This window comes from Symphalangus syndactylus, chromosome 8 (genome assembly GCF_028878055.3).
Source record: "Symphalangus syndactylus isolate Jambi chromosome 8, NHGRI_mSymSyn1-v2.1_pri, whole genome shotgun sequence".
Lineage (NCBI taxonomy): Eukaryota > Metazoa > Chordata > Mammalia > Primates > Hylobatidae > Symphalangus > Symphalangus syndactylus.
The window spans coordinates 41064587-41090000 of NC_072430.2; the positions used below are offsets into that span (position 1 = coordinate 41064587).

At 40.2% G+C, this 25414-nt stretch overlaps 1 protein-coding gene across 50 annotated transcripts in view; it reads right to left on the reverse strand.

The window, feature by feature from the left end:
* TTLL5 (tubulin tyrosine ligase like 5) overlaps window positions 1-25414 on the reverse strand; it is a 296508-nt gene that overhangs the window by 113701 nt on the left and 157393 nt on the right. For all 50 annotated transcript variants that reach the window (XR_010122049.1, XM_063644172.1, XM_055288714.2 and 47 more), the window contains one exon: window positions 20130-20284. Coding sequence is in view for 49 of the 50 variants with exons in the window: in XM_063644172.1 (XP_063500242.1) it covers window positions 20130-20284 (155 nt within the window). In the remaining variant the exon portion in view is untranslated. The remainder of the gene's footprint in view (window positions 1-20129; window positions 20285-25414) is intronic.

Genomic DNA, 25414 nt, shown 5'->3' on the forward strand with positions numbered 1-25414 from the left:
CTGGACAAGAACATGAAAATCAAGTCCCTGGAGCAGATCTCTCTCTTCTCCCTGCCCATCAAGGAATCTGAGATCATCGACTTTTCTGGGGACACCCTCTCACAGGTGAGGTTTTGAAGACTACACTTGTGGCAAAAGCAGACCCACACTGGCCAGTGGACCAGGTTCAAGGCATTTGTTACTGTCAGGGACTACAATGGCTACATCAGTCTGGATAATTACTCCAAGGACGCAGACAGTAGCATCTGTGGGGTTATCACCCTGCTCTCTATCATCCCCATGCAGCAAGGATCCGATGGAACAAGATCAGCAAGCTCCACACTCTGCATTGCAAGTGACTGGCTGCTGCGACTCTGTGCTGATGCGCCTCACCCTCGCCCCCAAAGGCACTGGCAACATCTTAGGTCCTGCACTCAAAAAGCAGCTGCTTATACCTGGTACTCATGACTGCTACACCTCAGCCAGGGGTTGCACTACCCTTGGAGCAACTGTGCCAAGGCTACCTTTGATGCCACCTCCAAGATCTTTTTTTTTTTTTTTTTTTTTTTTTTGAGACAGAGCCTTGCTCCATCACCCAGGATGGAGTGCAGTGGCATGATCTTGGCTCACTGCAAGCTCCGCCTCCAGGGTTCACGTCATTCTCCTGCCTTAGCCTCCTGAGTAGCTGGGACTACAGGTGCCCGCCACTGCGCATGGCTAATTTTTTTTTTTTTTTTTGTATTTTTAGTAGAGACGGGGTTTCACCATGTTAGCCAGGATGGTCTCGATCTCCTGACCTCACAATCCGCCCGCCTTGGCCTCCCAAAGTGCTGGGATTATAGGCGTGAGCCACCGCGCCCGGCCGCCACCTCCAAGATCTTTAGCTATCTGACCTCTTACTTCTGGAAAGATTGTGTTTACCAAATCACCCAATCGGGAATTCACTGGCCATCTAGTAAAGACCTGCACCAGAGCCTCTGTGCAAAGGATGCAGGCTCCAACTCTGGCTACCATGTAGTGCTTTTATATAGGAAAAATAAAGTGAATAATTAATTTTAAAAAACACAATTAACATACAATCCAGCAATTTAACTTCTGGGCATATACCAAAGGAACTGAAAACAGGGAGGTGAAAAGATATTTGTACAGTCGTGTTTGTGGCAGTTTATACACAATAGCCAAAAAGCAGAAGTAAACCAAGTGTCTATCAATAGATGAATGAGTAAACAAAATGTAGTGTGTATAGGTGTGTACACATCTATACACACACACACTCCCATACACACACATATATATATCTAGCTATACACACATACATATATATATGTTTAATGAAATATTTTATATTATTCAGCCTGTAAAAGGAAGGAAATTCTGACACATTATAACATAGATAAACCCTGAGCATATTATGCTAAGTGAAATAAGCCAGTCACAAAAAGATAAGTACTCTATGATTCTAATAGAGGTACCTAGAGTAGTCAAAATCATATAGACAGAAAATATCACAGTAGTGTCCGGGGGTTGGATGGAGGGAAGAATGTAGAGTTATTGCTTAATGGGTGTAGAGTTTCAGTTTATCAAGATGAAAAGAATTATGGACATGGATGGTGGTGATGATTGCACAATGTGAATGTACTTAATGCTACTGAACTGTGTACAGTTCAAATGGTTAAAAATGGTTAAGATGGTAAATTTTATATTGTGTTTTACAATTTTTAAAATAATAATTTTTTAAATGATGATATGTGATTTCCAAGGCTAGGTCATAAAAGACATTGTGGCTTCCACGCTGCTCTCTGTTGAATCACTCATTCTGAGGGAAGCCAGTTGCCATGTCATGAGGTGATGTAAGCAGCCGGTGGAGAAGTCCATGTGGAAAAGTCCATGTATTGAGAAACTGAGGCCTCCTGCCGACAGCCAGCATGAACTCATTATGCATATGACAGTGAAACATCATGGAAGTGGATCCTCTAGCCCCAGGTAAGCCTTCAGATAACTGCAACCCTCTTGGCTGACATCTTAACTGCAATGTTATAAGAGAATTGGAGCCAGAAACACCCAGCTAAGCTGCTCCTCAATTCTTACAGAAACCTACAGAAGCTGAGATAATAAATGTTTATTATTTTAAGCCACTAAATGTTAGAGTAATTTGTTTTGTTGGAATAGGTAACCAATGCAATTACATTGATAAGTTTTAAAAAGCAAAAAATCAGTTTTAAATCATTATCATGTCATAGTGGCCTGCTATCCTAACACAGCACAATTTAGGGCCTATTTTCATGATGGTCTATCACTGGATTACAACACATCTCTTCATTAAAGTCTTGGGAAAGAGGCTTCAACTTTTCTGTGCTGAGAAAACTTCACAGGTGTGTAAAGTTTGATCAGTATGTAAAATATATTTGATTACATATATTTTATTTTTATTTTTAATTTTTTGCATACATAGCTGGTGTATATACTTATGGGTTATATGAGATATTTTGATAAAGGCATGCAATGTGTAATAATCACATCAGGGTAAATGCAGTATCTATCCATCACCCCAAGCATTTATCCTTTGTGTTACATACAGTCCAATTACACTCTTTTAGTTACTTAAAAATATATAATTGAATTATTTTTGACTACAGTCACTTTGGTGTGCTAGCAAATACTAGGTCTTACTCATTCTAACTATTTTTTTTTTTTTATCCATTAACCATCCCCACTTCCCCCTGTCACCCCTAACCCCCACTACCCTTCCCAATCTCTGGTAACCAGCATTCTACTCTCTATCTCCATGAGTTCAATTATTTTGATTTTTGGCTCCCACAAGTAAGTGAGAACATGCAAAGTTTGTCTTTCTGTGCCTGGCTTATCTCACTTAACATAATGACCTCCAGTTCCATTATGTTGTTGCAAATGACAGGATCTCATTCCTTTTGTGATTGAATAGTATTCAATTATGTATATGTATCACATTTTCTTTATCTACTCATCTGATGATGAACACTTAGGTTGCTTCCCAATCTTAGCTATTGTGAACAGTGCAGCAACAAACATGAGAGTGCACATATCTCTTCAATATACTGCTTTCCCTTCTTCTGGGCAGATACCTAGGAGTGGGACTGCTGGGTTCTATGGTAGCTCTATTTTTAGTCTTTTGAGGAATCTCCAAACTGTTCTCCATAGTAGTAGTACTAATTACATTCCAACTAGCAGTGTAGAAGGCTTCACTATGCTCTATATCCTCGCCAGCATCATTACTTGTCTTTTGGATATAAGCCATTTTAACTGGAGTGAGATGGTATCTCATTGAAGTTTTGATTTGCATTTCTCTGATGATCAATGATGCTGAGTATTTTTCATATACCTGTTTGCCATTTGTATGCCTTCTTTTGAGAAATGTCTGTTCAGGTCTTCTGCCTATTTTTAATTAGATTATTAGTTTTTTCCCTACAGAGTTGTTTGAATTCCTTACATATTCTGATTATTAATCTCTTATCAGATGGTTAGACTGCAAATATTTTCTCCATTCTGTGGGTTTAACTACATATTTTAATACAACATAACGGTTCTCTTTGTCTGATGAAATGTTGAGCTGGTTGGCTCCTCTCACGTGGTAAAGAGCAGAGTCCATTTGCAATACACAAGAAGAGAAGCATAACATCAACCTGGTGACAAATAGAGATTGTGTGTTTACTACAATCTGAAGAAACTTTGTCCTGTGAGTCTAATGAGGGCAGTAAATAAATAGTAATACTCAAAACAGCCACATGGACCTGAAGGATGACTGAATGAGAAGTATAACTACAGATACCTAATGGACACTGGGAGACAATGCTCTACTTTAATATTGATTCCACCAGGTGGAATTCACTGGGTTGGGTATTGTCTTGCGTCTTTTGATCCCTTCAACTGTGTTGATCAAAGTTCTAGTACGTGGAAGTGTGTTGCAAACACACAAAGAATGACAACTGCTGCAATAGCAGGTTTTTGGACAGCTGAGTGCTAGGGTACCTTACTAGAGGAAGTCAAAGCTCAAATTGTTTTTTTTTTGTTTGTTTGTTTGTTTTTTGGAGACAGGGTCTCACTCTGTTGCCCAGGTTGGAGTGAAGTGACACAATCATGACTCACTGCAGCCTCAACCTCCTGGGCTCAAGCAATCCTCCCACCTCAGCCTCCTGAGTTAGCTGAACTACAGGCACATGCTACCATGTCTGGCTAATTTTTGAAATTTTTTGTAGAGATGAGGGTCTCACTATACTGCCTAGGCTGGTCTCGAACTCCTGGGCTCAAGCGATTCTCCTGCCTCAGCTTCCCAAAGTGCTGGGATTACAGGTGTGAGCCACTGTGCTCAGCCAAAAGCTCGAGTTCTAATGATGGTAAGCATGCTGAGTTGTGGTTCTGGCTAAAGGAAAAAGTCCTGATCTAATCCATCTATAGAATAAAAAAGTTCTTTTTAAATGATGGCGTGTGACTTCTTGCAGTAGGCTAAAGAACTGCATAGGTGGAAGTCCGGTCTGCGAATTTGGGGCATAGGTATGTATTTCGAGTGCCTGGGGTGGCAGGGAGTAAAAAATATACAGAGTAAGGGGTAGAACTGGGCTAGATCCACAATGGTAAAAAGTGTTTGCCAAATAAGAATGGGAAAGGGAAGGGGAAAGACAGTGGAAACATAGGTATAAAGATGCAGAAATGTTTTTAAAAAGCTCCCTTGATTTCTTCATTTGACACTGATTAAAAGGGCTGACAATGGGATAAAATCCCTTTAACATGGCATACCAAGCACTTTAACTTTTCAACTTTCCCACTTTATCCTCAACCACACACTCCCCTACTTGAATGTGATGCTCCCTCAACATTGCACTTCAGGTATGCTCTTCTACACCTCCCTGCCTTTGCACAAATCTCTGCCATTTTCATCTAGTAAAAAACCAACACTTCACTCTCTGCAAAATCAATCCTGGTTTTCCTCTGATTTAGCTTTTTCCTCTAGGCCCCACATGCCTTTTACTAGCATGTTTTTTGTACTGTGACTTATTCTTCACAGTGATGATTTCTTCCCTACTGGACTAACCATTGAGACAGTGAGTTCATCATTACTGGTCTTTGTACACTCAGAGCCTAGTAACATTATGGTCATGTAATGTCTGTTGAATGAATAAAGGAACATGCCTCTATCTGGGGATAATAGCATGCTTCACCTAAAGAAAGGAAACTCTAACAAATAACTGTTTGAGGAGTCAGAGAGATCAAACGGAAAATTTATCAGGCAGAGAACTAGAAGCCCTGGATTCCACTCCTTACTTTATCACTAGGTAAGCATGAGAATTTGCACAATCTACTTCATTTCTCTGGGTCTCCATTTTTAACATCTCTAATGTATGGGTATGGGTAAGGGTAGATGACATAGAAATGTTTACATGGATTCCCACTTACTGGGCACTTACTCTATGGCAGGCATTATATACAGTAAAAATGCTTTTCTTATGCCATTTAATTTTCATTTGCTCCTGAGAACATCCCTAGGAAGTAGGCATTTATTCTCCATTTTAGAGATAAGAATATTAAGTTCAAAGAACTTGCCCTAGGCAAAATAGCTAGTGAGTGGCTAAAAAAAGGAATCCAAATTGGTCCGCCTCTTAACTACATGCTTTCAAACATTAGGTCATAACACTTAAATGGAAGATCTTAGATATTTTAAAATAAAAAAAATCAGGAGCTTCTCAGGCCATATGATAGTCCCAAAATACAGCAGCGCTTATTTATCCTATTTTTCTCTGGGAAGGAGCTGCCTTCAGATGCTGGGGACTGGGTGACAGGAGGGTGAAGATATACCAAACAGCAGAGTCTTGAAATATGAAACAGCCTTTCTGGATGAAAGGTCAGAACTCAGAGAAAGAAAGAAAATGCAGGATGCAATGACATGAAAGAGGGAGGCTAGGGGATGGCCTGGCAGAAAAATAAGCACAGGGAGAGGAACGCAGGAAGGGAAGCTGAGAGGTGCTGATAAGGGCGTGGGGCTTGGCTGAGGAGAATGATGAAGGCACCTGGTGTTCCTGATGGGCACAGCTGCAGGAGGCAGGTGGCCATGCTAAGGAGACTGGCCCACCTGTACAGCAATTCCCGCTGAAACTGGGAACTGGATGGACAAGCCTGCTGCCCTAAGAACAGAGGTGGTTAAAAGAGAGAGCTCAGCCTGGGCCTGATAGGAGAAGAAGGGAGACTTAAGAAAACAACCACCCCATAGCTCCAAAAGGAGGAGCTTGCAGACTGAAAGAGAAGCGATGACACACAGTGCCTGGAATGGACGGTTTAATGCTTTAAATCTGTGCCAAACTAACTGAGTAACGTGAGACTAAACTGGTGATTTACCTCAACCCTGGGAGAGAGATTAGTCTGTGTACATCGGCAGCAGAAACAAACATTACTATTTTATAGCGATGAGTATTATTAGTACTGAAAAGACCCAATCATGTGTAATACTTTACAGTTTACAAAGCACGTTCACATATGGGATCTCATCGGATTCCCATGACAATCCAGGCATCCCTTTCCACATAGCAAAATTAGGCTTTGGTTTTGTCAAATGATTTGCCCCAAGTCAGGTGGACCTGTAGCTGGCACCTAGGTCTTCCCATTCCTGGTCCAGAAATAAAATGTAGCTTACATCTCAGGAAAGAAAGAAAAGACAGTTAACTACACAAAAGAACATACACTAAACTCCATGAGTGGAGTTCAGAAGCAGCAGCAAATTTGGGGGCAACTGGAAAAGGCTTCAGGTGACTGTAGACTGGATGGGAGAAAGGGATTACTAAGCAAGAAGGCAGGGAAAGCACACAAGCTGGGCCTTAAAGGGGTATTCTACCTCCCCAGCCCTTCTTCTCCAGCATAGCAGCCGCAAGTGCGATCACTTAACAAATATTTATTGTTGACATTGTGCTCAATGACAAGGAGCCAATGGCGAGCAAAAAGTTTACTCTGAGGCCAGCAGTATCCGGGTTACTTGTTGTGGGGGTGGCGGTGTGTGTCATCTGTTCTTTTGTAAAAAGGGAGAAGTTCTAGCCTCAAGAGTGACACCCCAATCTATCACAGAAATATAGGACCTCCAGTTTTTCAAACCGTACTATGTTCCCAAAACAGAAGAGGACTCTGCCCCTCTGTTGGCAGGTGATCAGAAAGGGACAGAGCTGAAAACAGGGCACTAAAATGGCTATTTCATACCAGAGCCATAGTAAAAGGCAAAAGCCAAAAGCCAAAAGGGTTGTGTTTAGTTCCTTACTCCACAATTTTATATTTGCCCTCCCAACAGCCAAGCTCCATTGTGTATACTATGCACACACAGTAAAGAAAAAATGTGATATGGGAACACAGGGAGAGTCTGCAAAGTGCTGAAACAGCATACCTGGCAGCTGCTAAAACAAAACTTCAAAGATTTGGCGTCTCTGAAAAGCCATCAGGCAGGACCCCACCCACTCCCCCTGCTAGCCACGGCTTCCCTGGGAGCTAGTACACGTAACCACTTCCGCATGTTTGGCTCTGTTCCCCAGAGTTAGAGCAGCTCTAGAAGCCATGTCAGAACTTCCAGCCAGGCAGGTGGGGGTGGGGGTGGCTGTGGGCAGTAGGGGAGGGAGGGTAGAGAAGCAAGACTCCCCCATCTAGCCATGGACACATCTCAGAAAATAAAAAGATAATGCTGGGATCTGCTTTAAAAACCCCTTCCTCTCAGTTGGCCTAGCTCTGATAGGTTAATAGTTACACTGAAGCTCTGATGTTGTGAGATTCCCAAGGCATTAGAATATTCCCCTTCCAGGACCACAAATTAGTTCAAGAACAGCATCTGTAGTAAATCTCCAGATCTAAACAAAAGAAGCTCAAGATCTACAGAAGATCCTAAGAGGATGTCAACAATGTACCTTTCTTAGAAACTCATTCCTTTTTACTTTTTATTTCACTAACCAAGTTTGAGTCTTTATTACATCTTCTGGGTCAACTATCCAGTCCTGAGCTGTCCAATATGGTAGTCATGAGCCATGTAAGCTCGTTTTGAGCTTTTGACTTGTGGCTTTTATGACTGAGAAACTGAAATTTTCGTTTTATTTAATTTTAATTAAAATTTAAATATACACATGTGGCTCGTGGCTACCGTACTGGACAACACTGGTCTAGTCACTCATTCACCAAACATTCACTGAGCACTTTGTGCAGAGCACTGTAAGGATACAAAGATGCGTAAGACTTGGTCTCTGCCTTCAAAAAGCTTGCCATCTAATGTAGGCCATAAGACAAGCATACAAACAACCATAATATAAGCAGGAATGGTAAATGTCATAGCAGAGACATATAAAGGATATTAGAACTTGCAATCCTGAAGCTGGGAGATGGTGGCCTAACTTTATTTATCCCCCCCAACCCCCACCCCTACGCTAACCACTCGGGTTGGAGATGTCAGAAAGTCTGTCCAGTGAAGGACAGTTGAGAAGAGAGGACTACTATAAAGAACACCAAATGAGCCGAACATCACAGAGTCAAACTCAGCAAACACTACAACTTATTAGTCAACCAACGTGAAAAGACTGGGAGTACAGACAGCACTATCCTACACTAAGCTATCAATGACGGCAGATGCCCTTCTACTCTCAAGTATCTTCCAGAAGTGGCTCCTATGACTCCTGTGGGCTGGGCAGGGTAGGGAGAAGGATGAGAAAAGAAAGGTTCTCTACCATTTCCTTTTCTTCCACACCCTACGTCTGCTCCCCAGACTAGGGAGGGCTTTGTGCTTACCGAGTACTTTTTACTTTGAACAACTACAAAGAACCGTGTAAGATCCAAAAGAGAAGCAACAGGGCCTAGTGACTTGGGAAGTGTGTGGTGTATGTGCACAAGAGAGAGGGAAAAAAGGTCAGAAGGAGGGGCTCTAAGCTCAATGGAGAGAGGCTAGGGCTTTTCTCTTTAGTGTTCAGTTCTCTGTGCTAGAAAGGGCTACAAAGATCCATTCTCTAGGAATTAAAATTATACACTTAAGAGTGTCTTTTGAATTATATCTCTCGGGAGCATGACTCCAACAGATGAAGAGCAAAAGGATGAGAAATCCTAATAAGATCTGCTTGGGATATCAGGGAAGGTTGCAGGAAGACTGCGATAAACTGAGCCCTGTGCGAGAACAGGATATCCATTCATTCATGCTTTTACTCAATATTTGTAAATCAATAAGTTCCTACTGTTTACCAAGGCACTGGGATACAATAATGAATAAGACAACATATACTTAAGTGAAAGAGTGATAGAAAGTAAACAGTAAACAAATAGAATAAGTGCTACAGAATGGCATAGTGAGGATGTGGTGACAGGAAAATATACAAGGCTTATATATTTGTGTTCCAAAATATTATCTTTCATTTTTAATTAATTATTTTAATGAAAAAATAAAAACTGTATATATTTATGGTGTACACCATGATGTTTTCGAATATGTTGTACATTGTGGGATGGCTAAATTGAGCTAATTAACACATGCTTTACCTTACATATTTTTGTGTGTGCTGAAAAGAGTTAAAATCAACTCTTAGTGATTTTCAAGTATGTAATACATTGTTATTAATTATAGTCACCATGTTGTACAGTAATAGGCTTACTTTTGATCTGTTGAGTTGGCTGACACTGAACTTATGAAGAAGAATACAAGTGGGAAGGTGGACTGGATCCAGATGCAGGTGCTCACTTTGGAAATCAGGCCACGATTTTTTTTGTTTTTGTTTTTCACATTGTGGTGTGTTGGATCCTTTTCCTTCCTCTTGAAAAAATTTGTTTTAATTATCCAAGTGACCAAAATGTCAATACAGGAAATATTTAGAATACAGAAAACAAATTAGAAAGACAGACTTGAGAGGTAGAAGCCTAATTATGCTATATTCCCAACAATTTATCCTTATCAGCAATACAGCCAGTATCTCACTATTTCTCTAACTTTTCTACTATTTCTCATTTAGTTGTGAACTTGGAAGAAAGTAGAACGATTAATGATACTTCCTAACTCCCCCACACCAACTTCTAGGCTTTTATATGAACTAAAAAATCTCCTTTATGGATATGCCAGCTTGATTTCAGTTTCTATCACTTGAAACTCCAAGTGTTTTGACTAATACATTATTTCTGACATACTCTGTCTAAGCCAGACTGGTTCCCACTTACTGTCCCTGCAAATACCTTAAATATCTTGCACATTATCTTCTTTTTCGTTCCTTTCTATTTCTTAACCTATCCGTAGCCTATACACCTGGGACTGAATTTAAACCCTACCTTAAACCTTTCCTCTGCAGAACCTTATCTTTTCACCCAAGTCTTTAGTATCTTTTTTGAATTGTGAACTCATCTGAACCCATATGCCCTTTTAAAATCACTCACTTTCCGTGTTACATGAAAAAAAAAAAAAATAAATGTATAGGACAGTATTACTCAACCTGAGGATGGCAAGAATGAAGACCTTTATCATGATTCGCTTCTGCTTAATGAATAGTAAATGTGTTTCTCTTCCTTATGATTTTCTCAATAAATTTTTTATTCTCTAGCTTACTTTTTAGTAAGAATACAGTATATAATACATGTATTATATACCATATGTGTTAATTACTGTTTATCCATAAGGCTTCTGGTCAACAATAGGCTATTAGTAAGAGTATGGATTACAATTCTTTGATCCTCTCAGATTCTCCCATAGTGTCAAGCACCAAATATATGTGCAATTATCTCTTAAGTGATGAATATCAGCCTGTTGGCCTATCCAAGCCCCATCTACCCTTCCAGGTTCAACTCACACCTTTTCTTTTCCATGAAGTTTTCGCCAGCTTCTCTAACCAGAGTGGTAAATTTCTCCTCGGAACTCTCACCACTTAAGAAAAGGTTTTCATCTTCCTATTCAATAATTAAGCACATATTGCTTTATAGTACTTGCATTAGTAAATTTTAGGATCAGTAATTTTCCTTCTTGAGGACAGGGATTTGTCTAATACCCCCTTCAGGGCCCAGCCTCTCACACTGAGGAGATATTCAGTAATTTTACATGTTAACTTTTTGAGGATAACATTATTGTAACAATTATCAGATGAAATCATTTCCCAGCTGAAACATTACTTATTTTTTTTTTTTTTTTTCTTTTCTGAGACAGAGTCTCGCTGTCGCCCAGGCTGGAGTGCAGTGGTGCGATTTCGGCTCACTGCAGGCTCCGCCCCGCGGGGTTCACACCATTCTCCTGCCTCAGCCTCCCGAGTAGCTAGGACTACAGGCACCCGCCACCTCGCCCGGCTAATTTTTTGTATTTTTAGTAGAGACAGGGTTTCACCATGTTAGCCAGGATGGTCTCGATCGCCTGACCTCGTGATCCACCCGCCTCGGCCTCCCAAAGTGCTGGGATTACAGGCATGAGCCACCGTGCCCGGCCGAAACATTACTTATTACCAGTTTCACCCTTGCTTTTGCACATATTTTAATTTACTAAATATTTGTTGAAGAAGGTAACAAAACTCTTTTTGAAGCTTATATTTCAAATGTCAGTACTGGGCTCAAGCAGCTAGTAAGGTATTTGAGAGTATTCAACAGTATAGGCAGGGTCTTTCATTCACTTAGTTTTACTTGGTGCAACCCAGTTTCAGAAGAATGTACAGTTGACCCTTGAACAATACAGGGGTTGGGGTGCCAACCCCTGCACAGTCGAAAATTCAGGTACAACTTCTGACCCCCCACAAAAACCCAACTGCTAATAGCCTATTGTTGACCGGAAGCCTTATGGATAAACAGTAATTAACACATATGGTATATGATATATGTATTATGGGACTGTATTCTTACTAAAAAGCTAGAGAATAAAAAATTTATTGAGAAAATCATAAGAGAAATATATTTACTATTCATTAAGCAGAAGTGAATCATCATAAAGGTCTTCATTCTTGTCATCCTCAGGTTGAGTAAGCCGAGGAGGAGGAGGAAGAGAAGGGGTTTGTTTTGCTGTCTCAGGGGTGGCAGATGATGGAAGAAAAGTCACATATAAGTAGATTCGGGCAGCTCAAACCTGAGTTATCCAAGGGTCAATTGTGATTTGATTTCCTCTAGCCTTTAAGTATATCCAATTTACTAACCTCTTTATGTCTGCCTTACCTACTATGCCAGAAAGCCTGCTTTTCTCATCTACATCCTTTTAAATTATAGTCACATCATTGAGATGCACCCATATTTCATTCTCATCACAGAAAGATAGTAAACTTCTTTTTAAGATCAGCCAGGCCAGGTCGGGCACAGTGGCTCACACCTGTAACCCCAGCACTTTGGGAGACTGAGGCAGGTGGATTGCTTTAGCCTGGGAGTTCAAGATCAGTCTGGGAAACATGGCGAAACCCCCTCTCTACAAAAAATACAAAAATTAGCCAGGCATGGTGGTGCACACATATAGTCCCAGCTACTTGGGAGGCTGAGGGAGGATCACTTGAGCCTGAGGAGGCAGAGGCTGCAGTGAGCTGTGATCATGCCAATGAACTTCAGCCTGGTGACAGAGTGAAACCTTGTCTTAAAAACAAACAAACAAACAAACAAACAAAAAAACAAAAGAACCAAGCCAAATGTGGTATTGATTATTGGCTTTGAAGTGAAATTAATATGAATCTTAGCTTGATAATTCATGAACACCGTGAGTTGTCCCTTTACTGCTCCTGAGGCATACGAATGGTCCAAGCAGGATGAGAGTTTGTAACTTACAATGAATACCTGGGCCTGCCATATGTTGCAACATTTCAAATCCCTGAGCTCTCATACACTGCCTCTCTCACTAGCTTTGCACACATCACCCAAAGAACAGTTGGCTCCATATTTAAATAAACATTTAAAATTTGGCTTTTCCTAATTATCTTTCTTTACGAGCATTTTAATGATTTATAATAACAATTTTAATAAGTGGGTACTTACTTCACAATATAAATAAATAATGTCAACCTTAGTATTGTGATTACATATTACTGCTTTCCCTGCTATAATACTGTATTTTGTTGTATGTGAGTTATGGCCAGTTGACTCTAAACTGTGTCCCAGTGTAGCAAATACCATATACCAAGCAAGTACAATTTTGTTTCTCTCTTTCAAAAAAAGGGAACTAAGAGTTAGTTACCAAGAGCCTATACCAAAACTTTGTCCCACAAAGCAGCTTCAGGAAAGAGAGGACTTTTATTCCTTTGCAGATACACAGTTCTATAGTTTCATTTTATGAAAACATAGATACAAGGAGTTTTTTCTTATTAGCATCTTAATTCCTGAGACCTTTTAAAAAACAGCATTGATTTCTTAGCTGTACTGGGTAGGTAATACGCTGAGAGTCTTTTAGCAGCGAGAAGGGCAGGTGGGTAGGATGAGATCTTTAGTTAAAGGATCAGGAAAACTGGCTGGTTTTCCTTCTACATTTGTTGAGTCAATACTAGGTAAGCTTTAAATATGGATCATCAATGTTCTTCTACATGAGTCAGAAAGAAAGACTGTGTTTCATCACGCCTGTGATCTTCCCAGGCTTTTCCAAAGCTGGTAAACCAGTTAACTTGAAGGGATAGAAGCTGATAGAAAAACCATGCCAGGAGAATTAAACTAAATTATAAATAAAGTAACTCCTATAATTTCCTAATTCTAAAAATGGAGTCTCATTTAGCTTAGTGTAAGGAACTTTGTCATATCCAGGCCTCTTGAAACCAAAATAATCATCCATTTTGTATAGTTACAAAATTATAAACAGTTAAATAAGATTAAACAGTTAAACAAAAAAATTATTTGACCAGTAAATAATTTTTGTGAAACTATGGGGTTCTCTTTTAAATCCTTACATACTCTTTTTTTTTTAACGTTGTAGTTAAAAAAAAAACACACACATAATTTAAAATGTACCGTCATAACCATTTTTATGTGTACAGTTTAGGAGTGTTAAGTATATTCACATAGGTTTTGCCTCTAACAAAGACTCGTGTGTGTGTGTGTGTGTGTGTGTGTGTGTGTGTGTGTGTGTATACGCGTATCCTAAGGAAATAGAAGGTGGTTTATCATTAATACTTCAAAGCAGTGCAGAGTGGAGTGAGAGAGGCAAACTTAACTAGAAAAACTGACACTGGCAAACTGCAAACACTGCATTCCATGCTTTATTCTGACTTGTGGATAAGAAGGATCCACGTTTTTCACTCCTGACACTCGGCCCCAGGTTCCCGAACCTATGCTACCTAGGCCCTGGTATGACATCCAACCAGCTATCTTTGACAGATTTCCTAAGCTTCCCAACATTCCTTTATTAGGCAGAAGCCAATCACTTTTGCTCTTGGCACAAACACTGACAGCACTCAGCTCTCTCGGTGAAGGAGGAACTGTAGAATCTGTCACAGAGCTTGAACTGACGCAGGGTATGACTCTTGAGAGGTTACGTGTCTGGCTGAGTGAGAAAAGTAGCAGAGAAAATTCAGACGGAAGTACAGGCCTTTATCATACACGTACTGGAGAAATCGTTTTCCTCAGGGGAAGGAATAGTGAGAGTTAAGACTCAGGAGAAAGGTGAGGTAAACTTTATTTTATGAAAGAGAAGAAAGAGGCATAAGGAGTGAAATATCACTTCTACAGAACTCTGAATATTAATTTTTTTTTAGTCCCCTCCCAAAAAGTAGTTTCTCTTTGATTGTGCTCTTTGGCTGGAAAGCATTGTTTATATAACAGGATAAAGTACAAAATTATAAGCTCCAAACTGCTCCAGAGAAAAGCTCTCCCAAAGCTCGACCCCCAGGATAGATGGAAAATATGAGTGTTTACTGGCTGGAACATTGAGCTGCAATGGAAATTTCAACATTCAGGAGACAGCAGAGAAAAAGGGCCTGCTGAGTAGAAAGAAGCTGACGGAAGAGTCTCTTGTTGGCCCCACTCTGATGCCTTCCCATCCTCGGCTAGAAAGGCCAGATTTCTGTTATCCAGTCCCAGGAGCATACTGCACAGGGGTGATGGCCAGTGTGATCTAAACTAGGTACTAAACTAAGTGGTGAGCAATACCATATCCCAAGCAAGTTCAATTTTAAGTTTCTTTCTTTCTTTCTTTCTTTTTTCTGGAAAGGGAACTGAGAGTTATCAAGAAACCTACACCAAAAAAGTAAAAAGTAAAAACCATGCTGGCCACTTTCACATACACAACTCAGTTTAATCTTATAACAACTTAATGAGGTTGGTTTAACTATGTGCATTTAAAAAAAGATGGGGAAATTATGGTCCAGAAAAGCTAAGCAACTTGCCCAAGGTCACACACTTAATAAGGCAAACCAAGGTCTGTCTGACTCTAAAGTCCCTTCTCTTCCCACCATATTATGCCATCTTCCTAATAGAAACTGCTGGGCCCATTTCCTATAAAGGTAACATGCTTTTCAAGAAAGAGAAGTATTTAAAGGACTATGTTCAGAATAATTCCCTTATAACAGAGGCAGAGGATAAAAACAAAACCTTGCCATTTGGCCACTAAGTAATTTTTGTGGAACTATGGAGCTCTCTTAAATCCTTACATACTCTTCGAAGTTTTATCGTGTAAAAGAAAAAAACCAAAAAAACAAAACCACATAATTTTAAATGTACCATCTTAACCATTTTTACATGTATAGTTCAGGAGTGTTAAGTGCATTCACATCATTCTGCAACAGATTTCTAGAACATTTTCATCTTTCACAATTGAAACTCTATACCCATTAAACACTAATTCCCCCTCCCCTCTTCCCTCAGCCCTTGGCAACCACCTTTCTACTTTCTGTTTCTATGATTTTGACTACTTTAGATGTTTCGTATGAATGGACTCATACAGGATTTGTCCTTTTGTGACTGGCTGGCTTCACTGAGCATACGACCCTCAAGGTTCATCCGGGACAGGACTGACTCCTTACATGCCCTTCTTGACACCCTTTCTTCTAATTGTCTATGCCATAAAATTCAGATCTCTGTCATATGCCGCCTCCCACTGCTCTGATTGTTTCATGTGTATACGCTCCCTTTCCCTGCCAGACAGTAGCCTCTTAGTGATCAAACATTATGTCTTCAAAAGTCTTTTAGGCCCTACCCAGCACCCAACACTGTGCTGAGAATGTGGAAGATATACCCTAGAGAGTAAATTCTGAGATCCGGAACTATTCTGTTTTATTTACTGCTCCTCCCCAGCAACTAACACAATGCTCGACATATAGAAAATGCATAGGACATATTTTTAAAGGAAATTAACAAATTCAGTATTTCTGAGGACTGACTGAGAATGAAAAGATGAGAAGTTAGAGACCTGAATCTCCAGCAACATTTCTAATAATAATCTAAAAGAAGGGAGGAAAGTATTATTAACTAGAATCAGAATCTCTGAAAAATGTGTACCTTAAAATTATGCAAAGCAGAATACCAAACTATTTATAATCTATTGTTGAATAAGAGGGCAGAAGGACAGGGTGACATCGAAAATGGTTCCAATTTCCCAAGATTTCCCATTCCTCGGTGGCATTTCAAGTTCATACAGATGTTCTCTAGAGAATGGGAGCTGGCCAGGTGGAGCAGCCCATGCCCACAATGTCTTGTCCTATCACAAAAAAGTAGGAACAAACTCACGGCTGTGTTCTTTCTGCAAATTCCCCCATCTTTCATATCGAGGAACAGACAAATCCCCAGGATGCATGTGTGAAAAAGCCAGAGGTGGATAAAAATAATTCAATGACAAATGCTGGAAAAACATACAAAGGGGCAGGAGCCAGACATTCGTGGGATTCCCTGACAGCTCGATCCACAAGGAAGGGCTGGACTGGAAAAAAACAGGGCCTCAGGTTCCTGCCAAGCTGTCTGAGGCCCTGTTCTTCCCAAATCATTCCAAGCAGCAGCCAAGACTTTACAGTAACCCTTCCATGTCTCACAAAGAAAAACGCACTAAGAACCCACTGAGTGCTCCACACCTAGAAAATCCTCCCTGATGTAGTCCAATTCCATGGAAGGCTGGAAGTAATGATGAGATGGCTCCGCACATCAACTTTCAGCTCCTAATGACTTCCCATGTACCCCAAAAATGGATAATTAAAAGGCAGCCTGAAAAATCTAATCTTTCTCATTGGCTAAAGAAAAGCTAACACACCCACGTGTCAGCACCTAGAAACCGAAAACATCACTTTAAGGAAGAGAGAGGTCATAAACACTTGGTACCTGCATCCTGGAGTCCCTACTGTATAATTCTAAGTCGGCCTTACTTGGAGGCACACCTCAGGCTTCTAAACATGTGACTGTATTTGGCTCTAACTACTTTCTCTTCTGGAGAATGGCCTGCAATTAATCTCACTTATTACCTCTGAAAAGTAACAACAGAGGGATGGCTGGCCAAGTCCAACTCCAGAGTGTCTAGGGAACTGCAAGCTACATGGCCAGGCCTCAGACTGTCTGGGCAAGTCGTGGGCTCTTTGCCTTCTTCTCCCACAACAAAGCCTGAACAGGACTCCAGACAGACCAAAGGAACCAAGGGATTTGAGGCGCTGGGCTGAGCTTACACCGACCCAATGGGAGACGACCACCCTGAGGCTACATTTGGGGTGATTTCAAAACAGCGGGAGAACAAGGTCATTTGATGAAAACTTGTGTGATCCATAAAATTGAGAACAATAGCAACACCATAGGGAAATGAAAAATAACACTATTTGCAGAGTTCTTGTGAGTCACCAGTTTTCATTCCTGTGGCTACCAAGTCAGTGAATTCTCTGACATGCAGAGATGAAAAGTATAGCTAGCAATGGGATTCTCTTTACATTTTATTACAGTTTACAGGGCAGCCCCTAGTTTAGTGAATTATCAGAACTAAACTGGAATCCACTGTTGCTACTGTAGAAAAACTATTGAGAGTATCTTTTATTTACCTAACACCTACTTCCAGGGAGATCAAAGTGCTTTAAAGGCAATCTAAAAGCTCTCAAAACAGGCCACTTATATGTAAGTATGCTTACCCAATAAAAAGATTAAATGAATAGCTTAGGGTCACTTAATGTCAAAACCAGTAATAAAACTCAGATCTCTAAGCTACAAATCCTGTATTTATTAAACTTAGTCATCCTTGCGACTAAAGGAGGAACAACAAGAGACTAAATATCCACAAAACAGTGACTTACCAGGTAAAAATGGAAACCAGGACATTGGGCTGTGCAGGTTGTATGCTGCAGGTCTGGCTGGGGCCTATATCACAGCCAAGTCTGGAAAGACCTCTGAGAATTCACTCAGGGCTCCTTTAGGGTGGGTGCCTCTGGGAATCCCACGTGGAACTGGGACTCTCAAGCTCAGGCTCCAGGCAGTGCTGGCAACCAGAGGTCACCTGGGGGTAGAGGAAAATGTCCCAGGGCTATCCTGAACTGAAATGGGACTTGAAAACTGGCTCTTGTGCTTGAAGAGGAGGTAAAGAGAGGGCTGCTGTGGGTAAAAAGAAAAGGAAAAGACCAGGGGACTTTGTGGGGATTGCTTTTTGGCTGGAATGGGTCAGAAGTAAATCGTGTAATGTACCATGAGCATTACCACAGCCTTGTGGGCAGTCTGGCTGGGAGAAGGCCACTCACAGTACTGAACCTTAGGTCCTGGCACATCCTTGACCAAATTCATCATCTTTCATCTCACTACTAACAGGCGCTACCAAAAGAAAGCTCTAACCCCAACCGCAATTGTTATTAAAAATGTTTTCCCTCATTCCATCTACAAGTATAAAAAGTGCTAAAACTCAATTTCTCCAAAATGTGTGGTTTTAACATTTTGTTTACAGTAGGAGCAATGCCTGTAGCCTTGTCATTGTAATTTTTATATCCAAAATTGCAGTGAAAATGTCTTCCATAAAAACAAGGCTCTGAATTTAAAATGGAAATGGAATATCTGGAAATTTTTTTATGAAAAATAAAGCTCTATGGTATAAACAGAATTTCTTGTTTACGACTGACGTTTTACAGCAGACTTCTCCTGGGGAGAGAACTGTGTGGAGGATGCTCTGCCTTAAAAAGTCCTGCCTCTTGGTCTTCGGTTCTTTATAATTCTCAGTTGATTCTTTTGGCCCCGACCACAATGATCACTGGTATGAAAGACACCGTACCACAGGATGATGTAATGTGCTTATATCTATGCTGCTTCCTGGGCAGAGCTTCTGCTTCCCAAATTAGTTCCTTAAGTAATAATTCTAACACCAATAGATACTTTACCAACAACAAGGTATTTCCTCCATGTCCAAGTCTTCAGTACCCCCTCTGAATCTCAGGGCAAGGCAGCATACTAAAAGGCAGAGGCTGGAAGTACTGGCATGGGGTGTGAGGGCTTGGTCGGGCACCTGTGGTAGAACTTCTTTGGTTGGAGGGAACGATATCTCAGCTGGTCAAAATACTTCATTGTAACAGTCACATTTCTCTCTAGCTCATTCAACTCAGGGACTGATGCAATTTAATCCATATTTAATAGGCACTAAAGCAAGATGTGCTGGGAATCCATTTCTTTTTTTTTTTTAATACAGGAGTAATTAAAACACACAGCAAGACCAGAACTCAATACAGTGGTTTCTTTTTTAATTTGCAAGCTGCTTACATTATCGCCAGAAGCTACTTGGATTTTATCTTTAGCCACATCTTTCAACTACATAAAGGAAATTTCCTTCCCACTTCCCAAATGAGCATTGTTCAGCGAAGTTGTTTGAGTTCAGTTATATGAAACTAGATAAAAAAATAAAAAACAAATATGTCCTTCAAAAGAACAGAGTCTAAAGTTACTGAAACACAATGTAGTATAAAAAAAACTATAAACAACACAAGGTATTAAAAAAAAAACTAAGAGACAAGGACAAAGTGCAAAAAGTTGGCACATAAAAATGATGACTATAAGCAAGGATTAAACATAGTGTAAATTCTTGCTCTTTTACCCTAAGGTGATTTTCTTAGCTATCTCAGAAATGTCCTTTTCATTTGATATGCCTGAAAACTGTCTTACAAATAAAATGAGGCTCTCTTAGTCAGGTGCCAGAGGATCGAGGCAGGTGGAGAAAGGGCATATGCCTTAGTGCTATCTCCATACAGAACTCAAGGTGGGAATGGCTTGCTTGGGACACAGGCCATCCCTGTGTAACCCAAATGCTAGTTGCAGCGCCCTTCACATACCTGCTTCCAGGAGGGCTGGAGTGATTCTCGGGAGCTTGGGGGTCTGACTGTATCGACCATGTCGGGCCACTAGGACTGATGATGGGTCGGAGGGTTGGGGGAGTTGAAGCACTGCTTCTGTTTATGATGCCAGTTGCCAAATTCAGGTTTGTTACCTAGAAATAAAGCGAGGGAAATAACCTGACTTTACAGAGTTTTTAAAAAGCATCATTAACAACATAGAGGCAAAATCAAGTCAAGGCCAACAGATGCTGACCCCTCTGAGCTGAAGCTGTGGCTGTGACAAAGGCACCCAGGAAGGAATGGTTCCTGTGCACAAAGAGCAGAAGTGAGAGTGGTCAGTGTCAGTGTAAGTTAACAAGCATTTATTTTGCTCCTACTAAGTGCAGGGCACTGGACTGTGCCGGGTGCTATGAAAAACAAAGATGAATAACAAAAACAGCAAGAATCTACTGAGTAGACAATGTTCAAAGAAACCAGGTGAACTAGTCTTTCTGCCCTTATTTCCTCATCTGAATGTTCTAAATGTTCAGTAAATTTTAGTTATAAATAACATTAATTATTACAATGCACAAAGAACCCACTGATTTAGAAAGAAAAAAGACGGTTAAGAGAAAAATAGTCATGGACTTCAATAAATAATGTACAAAGGAGAAATACAATTAGCCAATTAAACATGTAAAACTAGTCATCACTTCTACTAGTAAATGTAAATTATAAGAAAGACATGCAAATTACAAAGAAATGCAAGTTACAAGACACCATTTTTGCATATCACTTTGGTATACAATATTTAAAAAGATAGTATCCAATAATGGCAAAGGGTGAAATTAGGTACTTATACTACTTGTGTGACTATAAATTGGTAGAATCTTCCTAGAAATCAACTGGCAATACCTTATTAAAATATATTACAATATTTGTACACTTTGATACTACAATCTAGCTTCTGGGAACTATACAACAAAACAACTGCAGATGATTAATGACAGGTGGCTATCATGATAGCAGTCAATATTTATTAGAATTCACTAGGTGCCAAGCTATGTGTAAATGAGTACGTCGTACACATCTCATTTAAATTGCCACAAGTCTGTTGGTAAGTACCATAATAATACTCATTTTACAAGAAGGAAACTGAGGCCTATGATTGCATTGAGGCCTAGAAATAAATGGCAGAACAAGAATTCAAACCATAGTTTTTCAACTGCCAAGCCCATTTTCTTACTCACTACACTATACTGTGAATACTGAAAATCAAGCATTGTTTTTAATACTGAAAAAGGAGATCTAAATGGCTAACAATATTGTTAAACAAATTTTGCCCTAAGTAAGACAATATTACGTATGCATTAACATTTTTTGAAAAATAGGCCGGGCGCGGTGGCTCACGCCTGTAACTCCAACACTTTGGGAGGCCGAGGCAGGTGGATCACGAGGTTAGGAGATCGAGACCAGCCTGGCTAACATGGTGAAACCACGTGTCTACTAAAAATACAAAAAAACAAAAATTAGGCATGGTCACAGGCACCTGTAGTCCCAGCTACTCGGGAGGCTGAGGCAAGAGAATTGCTTGAATCTGGGAGGCAGAGGTTGCTGTGAGAAGAGATCACGCCACTGCACTCAGGCCTGGGTGACAGAGCAAGACTCCATCTCAAAAAGAAAAGAAAAGAAGAGAAAAGAAAAGAAAAGAAAAGAAAAATAATGATATAGGAACATGCTAATATCTCAAGTAAAAAAAATCGTGGTAGCAAAAATCACAATATGAAACTGTATAGAGTAGATCCAAATTTCTTTAAACACATACACACACAAACACAAGTGAACAGACATTCCTGAAGACTAGAAATAAAAATCCAGACTATAAGTAGCATTTATTTCTGAATTACAACTTATTTTCTTCCTTATCTATATTCTCCAAATTTTCTAAACTAAGCATGTATTACGTTTTATAATAAAAAATTACTTTAAAGTTGTTATGGCAAATACAGATGTATTTAAAACCTGGGCAGTGGTAGTGGAATCAGAAAAGAAAGAATGGGGCCAGGTACAGTGGCTCACACCTATAATCCCAGCACTTTGGGAGGCTGAGGCAGGTGGATCACAAGGTCAGGAGATCGAGACCATCCTGGCTAACATTGTGAAACCCCATCTCTACTAAAAATACAAAAAGATTAGCTGGGCATGGTGGCGGGCACCTGTAGTCCCAGCTACTCGGGAGGCTGAGGCAGGAGAATGGCGTGAACCCAGGAGGTGGAGCTTACAGTGAGCCGAGACCTTGCTACTGCACTCCAGCCTGGGCGACAGAGTGAGACTCCGCCTCAAAAAAAAAAAAAAAAGAAAAGAAAAGAAAAGAAAAGAAAGAATGGTTGTGAGAAGCATTTCAAAGTAAGATGCACCGGGACTGTTGAAGAGAGAGAAGACACAAAGCTGAATGTAGGATTTTGAGCATGAGACACTAGAGAACAGTAGTGAAAGTCATCAGACTGGAGATATAAATTCCAAGGCAAATGTTTTGCTATAAAATGTTCTAAGGGCCTAATAATTTTGAAACTATAAATGAGAGAATTATGATTTTTTTTCCTAAAAATTCTGAAAGAAAAAAGGTCATTTTTAGCAAGAGTATAGTGTTTCATTCCTAGTTATAGAATTCAATAAGTGAAAACAGCTCAGAACTGTGTCTTTACACCAAAGGACTAAAAATAATTTTCTTGGAAAGAAAGTTGTTTTCCACAGGTCAGGAGCAATTCCCAGTGTCTGTGGAGGCTGCACCCTCCAATGTGGACCAGTCTTCGGAAGAAAGCCTCACCGGCCATACATTGCTTATCATTTCTGTCCCCTACTGCTTCTACAAGGGGGAGAAGAAGGGCATATGCTAACTAAAAGGCAGGGAAGAAGCTGGGCATGGTGGCTCACACCTGTAATCCCAGCAATTTGGGAGGCCAAGGCGGGTAGATCACGAGGTCAAGACATCGAGACCATCCTGGCCAACATGGTGAAATCCCATCTCTACTAAAAATACAAAAATTAGCTGGGCGTGGTGGTGTGCACCTGTAGTCCAAGCTACTCAGGAGGCTGAGGCAGGAGAATTGCTTGAACCCAGGAGTCAGAGTCTGCAGTGAGCCAAGATAGCGCCACTGCACTCCAGCCTGGCGACAGAGCAAGACTCTTGTCTCAAAAAAAAAAAAAAGACAGGGAAGATATAGCAGCAAATTATGGTAGTAACTTCTCTGGCCACTAGTTTCTCTGAAATGCCTTGTCCTTCTTCCTATATCCTAGGGGCAATGTAGGTCAGGCCTTCAGACAACCAACCAGACTCCTTGTACTCCTGAACTCACTCCTGTCCCGCACTGACTCCTCTGCTTTCCTGCCCTGATTTGACCATCAGACCTTTTATATTAGACATGATCTTGAAACTTAAGGAAAAACTACAGTGAGAAAGGTCTTTATGATAACTAAAAGCTTCTCCAATTACTGCTTTAGTTGTGCCAAGAACTTAATAAAGGAGGCTTAATAATTTATAGGGGAATATCAATAAATAAACAATGTGCACACTTTACCATGTTTAGTATAAATGGTATCGTCTGGAGATTCGTGAATGGAAAGGAGAGGAGATAAAAGATTTAGTAAACCTATCCTTTGGCAAGACTGCCCCTAATTTAAACATCATCATATGCATCTTAACAGTTAACACTTATAGAACACTCACTATGTGCAATGACCTTGCATTATGGTTTTTTTTTTTTTTTTTTTTGAGACAGAGTCTCACTCTGTCACCCAGGTTGGAGTGCAGTGGCGTAATCTTGGCTCACTGCAACATCTACCTCCTGAGTTCAAGTGCTTCTCCTGCCTCAGCCTCCCAAGTAGCTAGAATTACAGGCATCTGCCACCAGGCTAATTTTTGTATTTTTAGTAGAGACAGGATTTCACCATGTTGGCCAGGCTGGTAACCCCTGACCTCAAGTGGTCTACCTGCCTTGGCCTCCCAAAGTGCTGGATGCTTGCATGATCTTGATGTGCATTATCTCATTTAACCCTGAGCAATCCCTTTGTAACAGGTCCTACTGTTACGCATTTTACAAAAGGGGAAGCCAAAGTCAAAAGAGGGTAAACAACTAGACAATAGTCACACACCTGTAAGTGGCAGGGCCAAGACAGAACAGAGAGTGCTCGCCTTCCTGCACATGTGGTCTACTTTTCCCAAATAATACGGTTTAATGAGTCCTTACAGTAGTGGTGTCAGGCACTTTGGGTTTTATATTTCACTTAGTCCTTACCCATTATTCACAGAGGTAGATACTGTTCCACACCATTTCACAAGTGGAGAAACTAAGGCTCAGAGAGGTTATGATAATTTGCTCAAAGTCACATAAAAGTTGCAGAACTGGTACTCTAGTTTTAAAAATCTTTTCTAGTTTGGAAACTAGTAGGAAAACAACCCTAGTTACCCTTAATTATTAGAGATTTTTAAAATATCATCAGATACAGACCTCAAATTCTTAAAATAGTGATTATACAGAGATTGACAAAACTATACCAGCTTTTCCTTCTTTCCCTTTGATTTTACTTCCCACTTGTTATCTTTCATCAGAAGATATTAAAGAAGTAAAACAAAGAAAAAACATCCTCAGCCAGTTTTGTTTCTTGGCAGGTAAAAAGTGACTTGATCATGAAATTACTTTTGGATTATTGGAGGGTTATGTTTATTCACATAACAACCATTCCTGATGTGATGGATAAACCAAGAAGTGGCAGCCACTGTGATTTCATTTTATGCAAAAGCAAAGTATCATTGTTAATTTGAGAAACAGCAAAGTGACTGCTACTTAAATGAGAGACTATACAAGGAATGAGATAACTTTAAAAGCTTCTCACCTTTCTCCCTAAAAGATTCCTGCTAAAAGAAAACAAAAAATCTGTTCCTACCAAATGATAATAACCTGCCCCTCTAGATTAAATATTCTATTCTTAGACTTGTAGATTTTTTGTCTAGAAGACTCTTAGCACATATGCCACAGCTAACATCCCCATCCCTCACCCAGCAGTCTCTTCCTAGGACTCATATTGCTAACCCATAATCAAGCAACTCGGGGCTGACTTGGAGATGGTCTCAGAATCTTCTTTACACATTTCTCCAAGTAGCCATCACTGATCTATCAGAAAAACAAGTGAAATAAATCATTTTCTATCTTCTAGAATGATCTGTGATAATGGAAATGTTCTGTAATGTGCACTGTTCAATACAATAACCCCTAGCCACATGTGACTACTATGCATGTGAAATA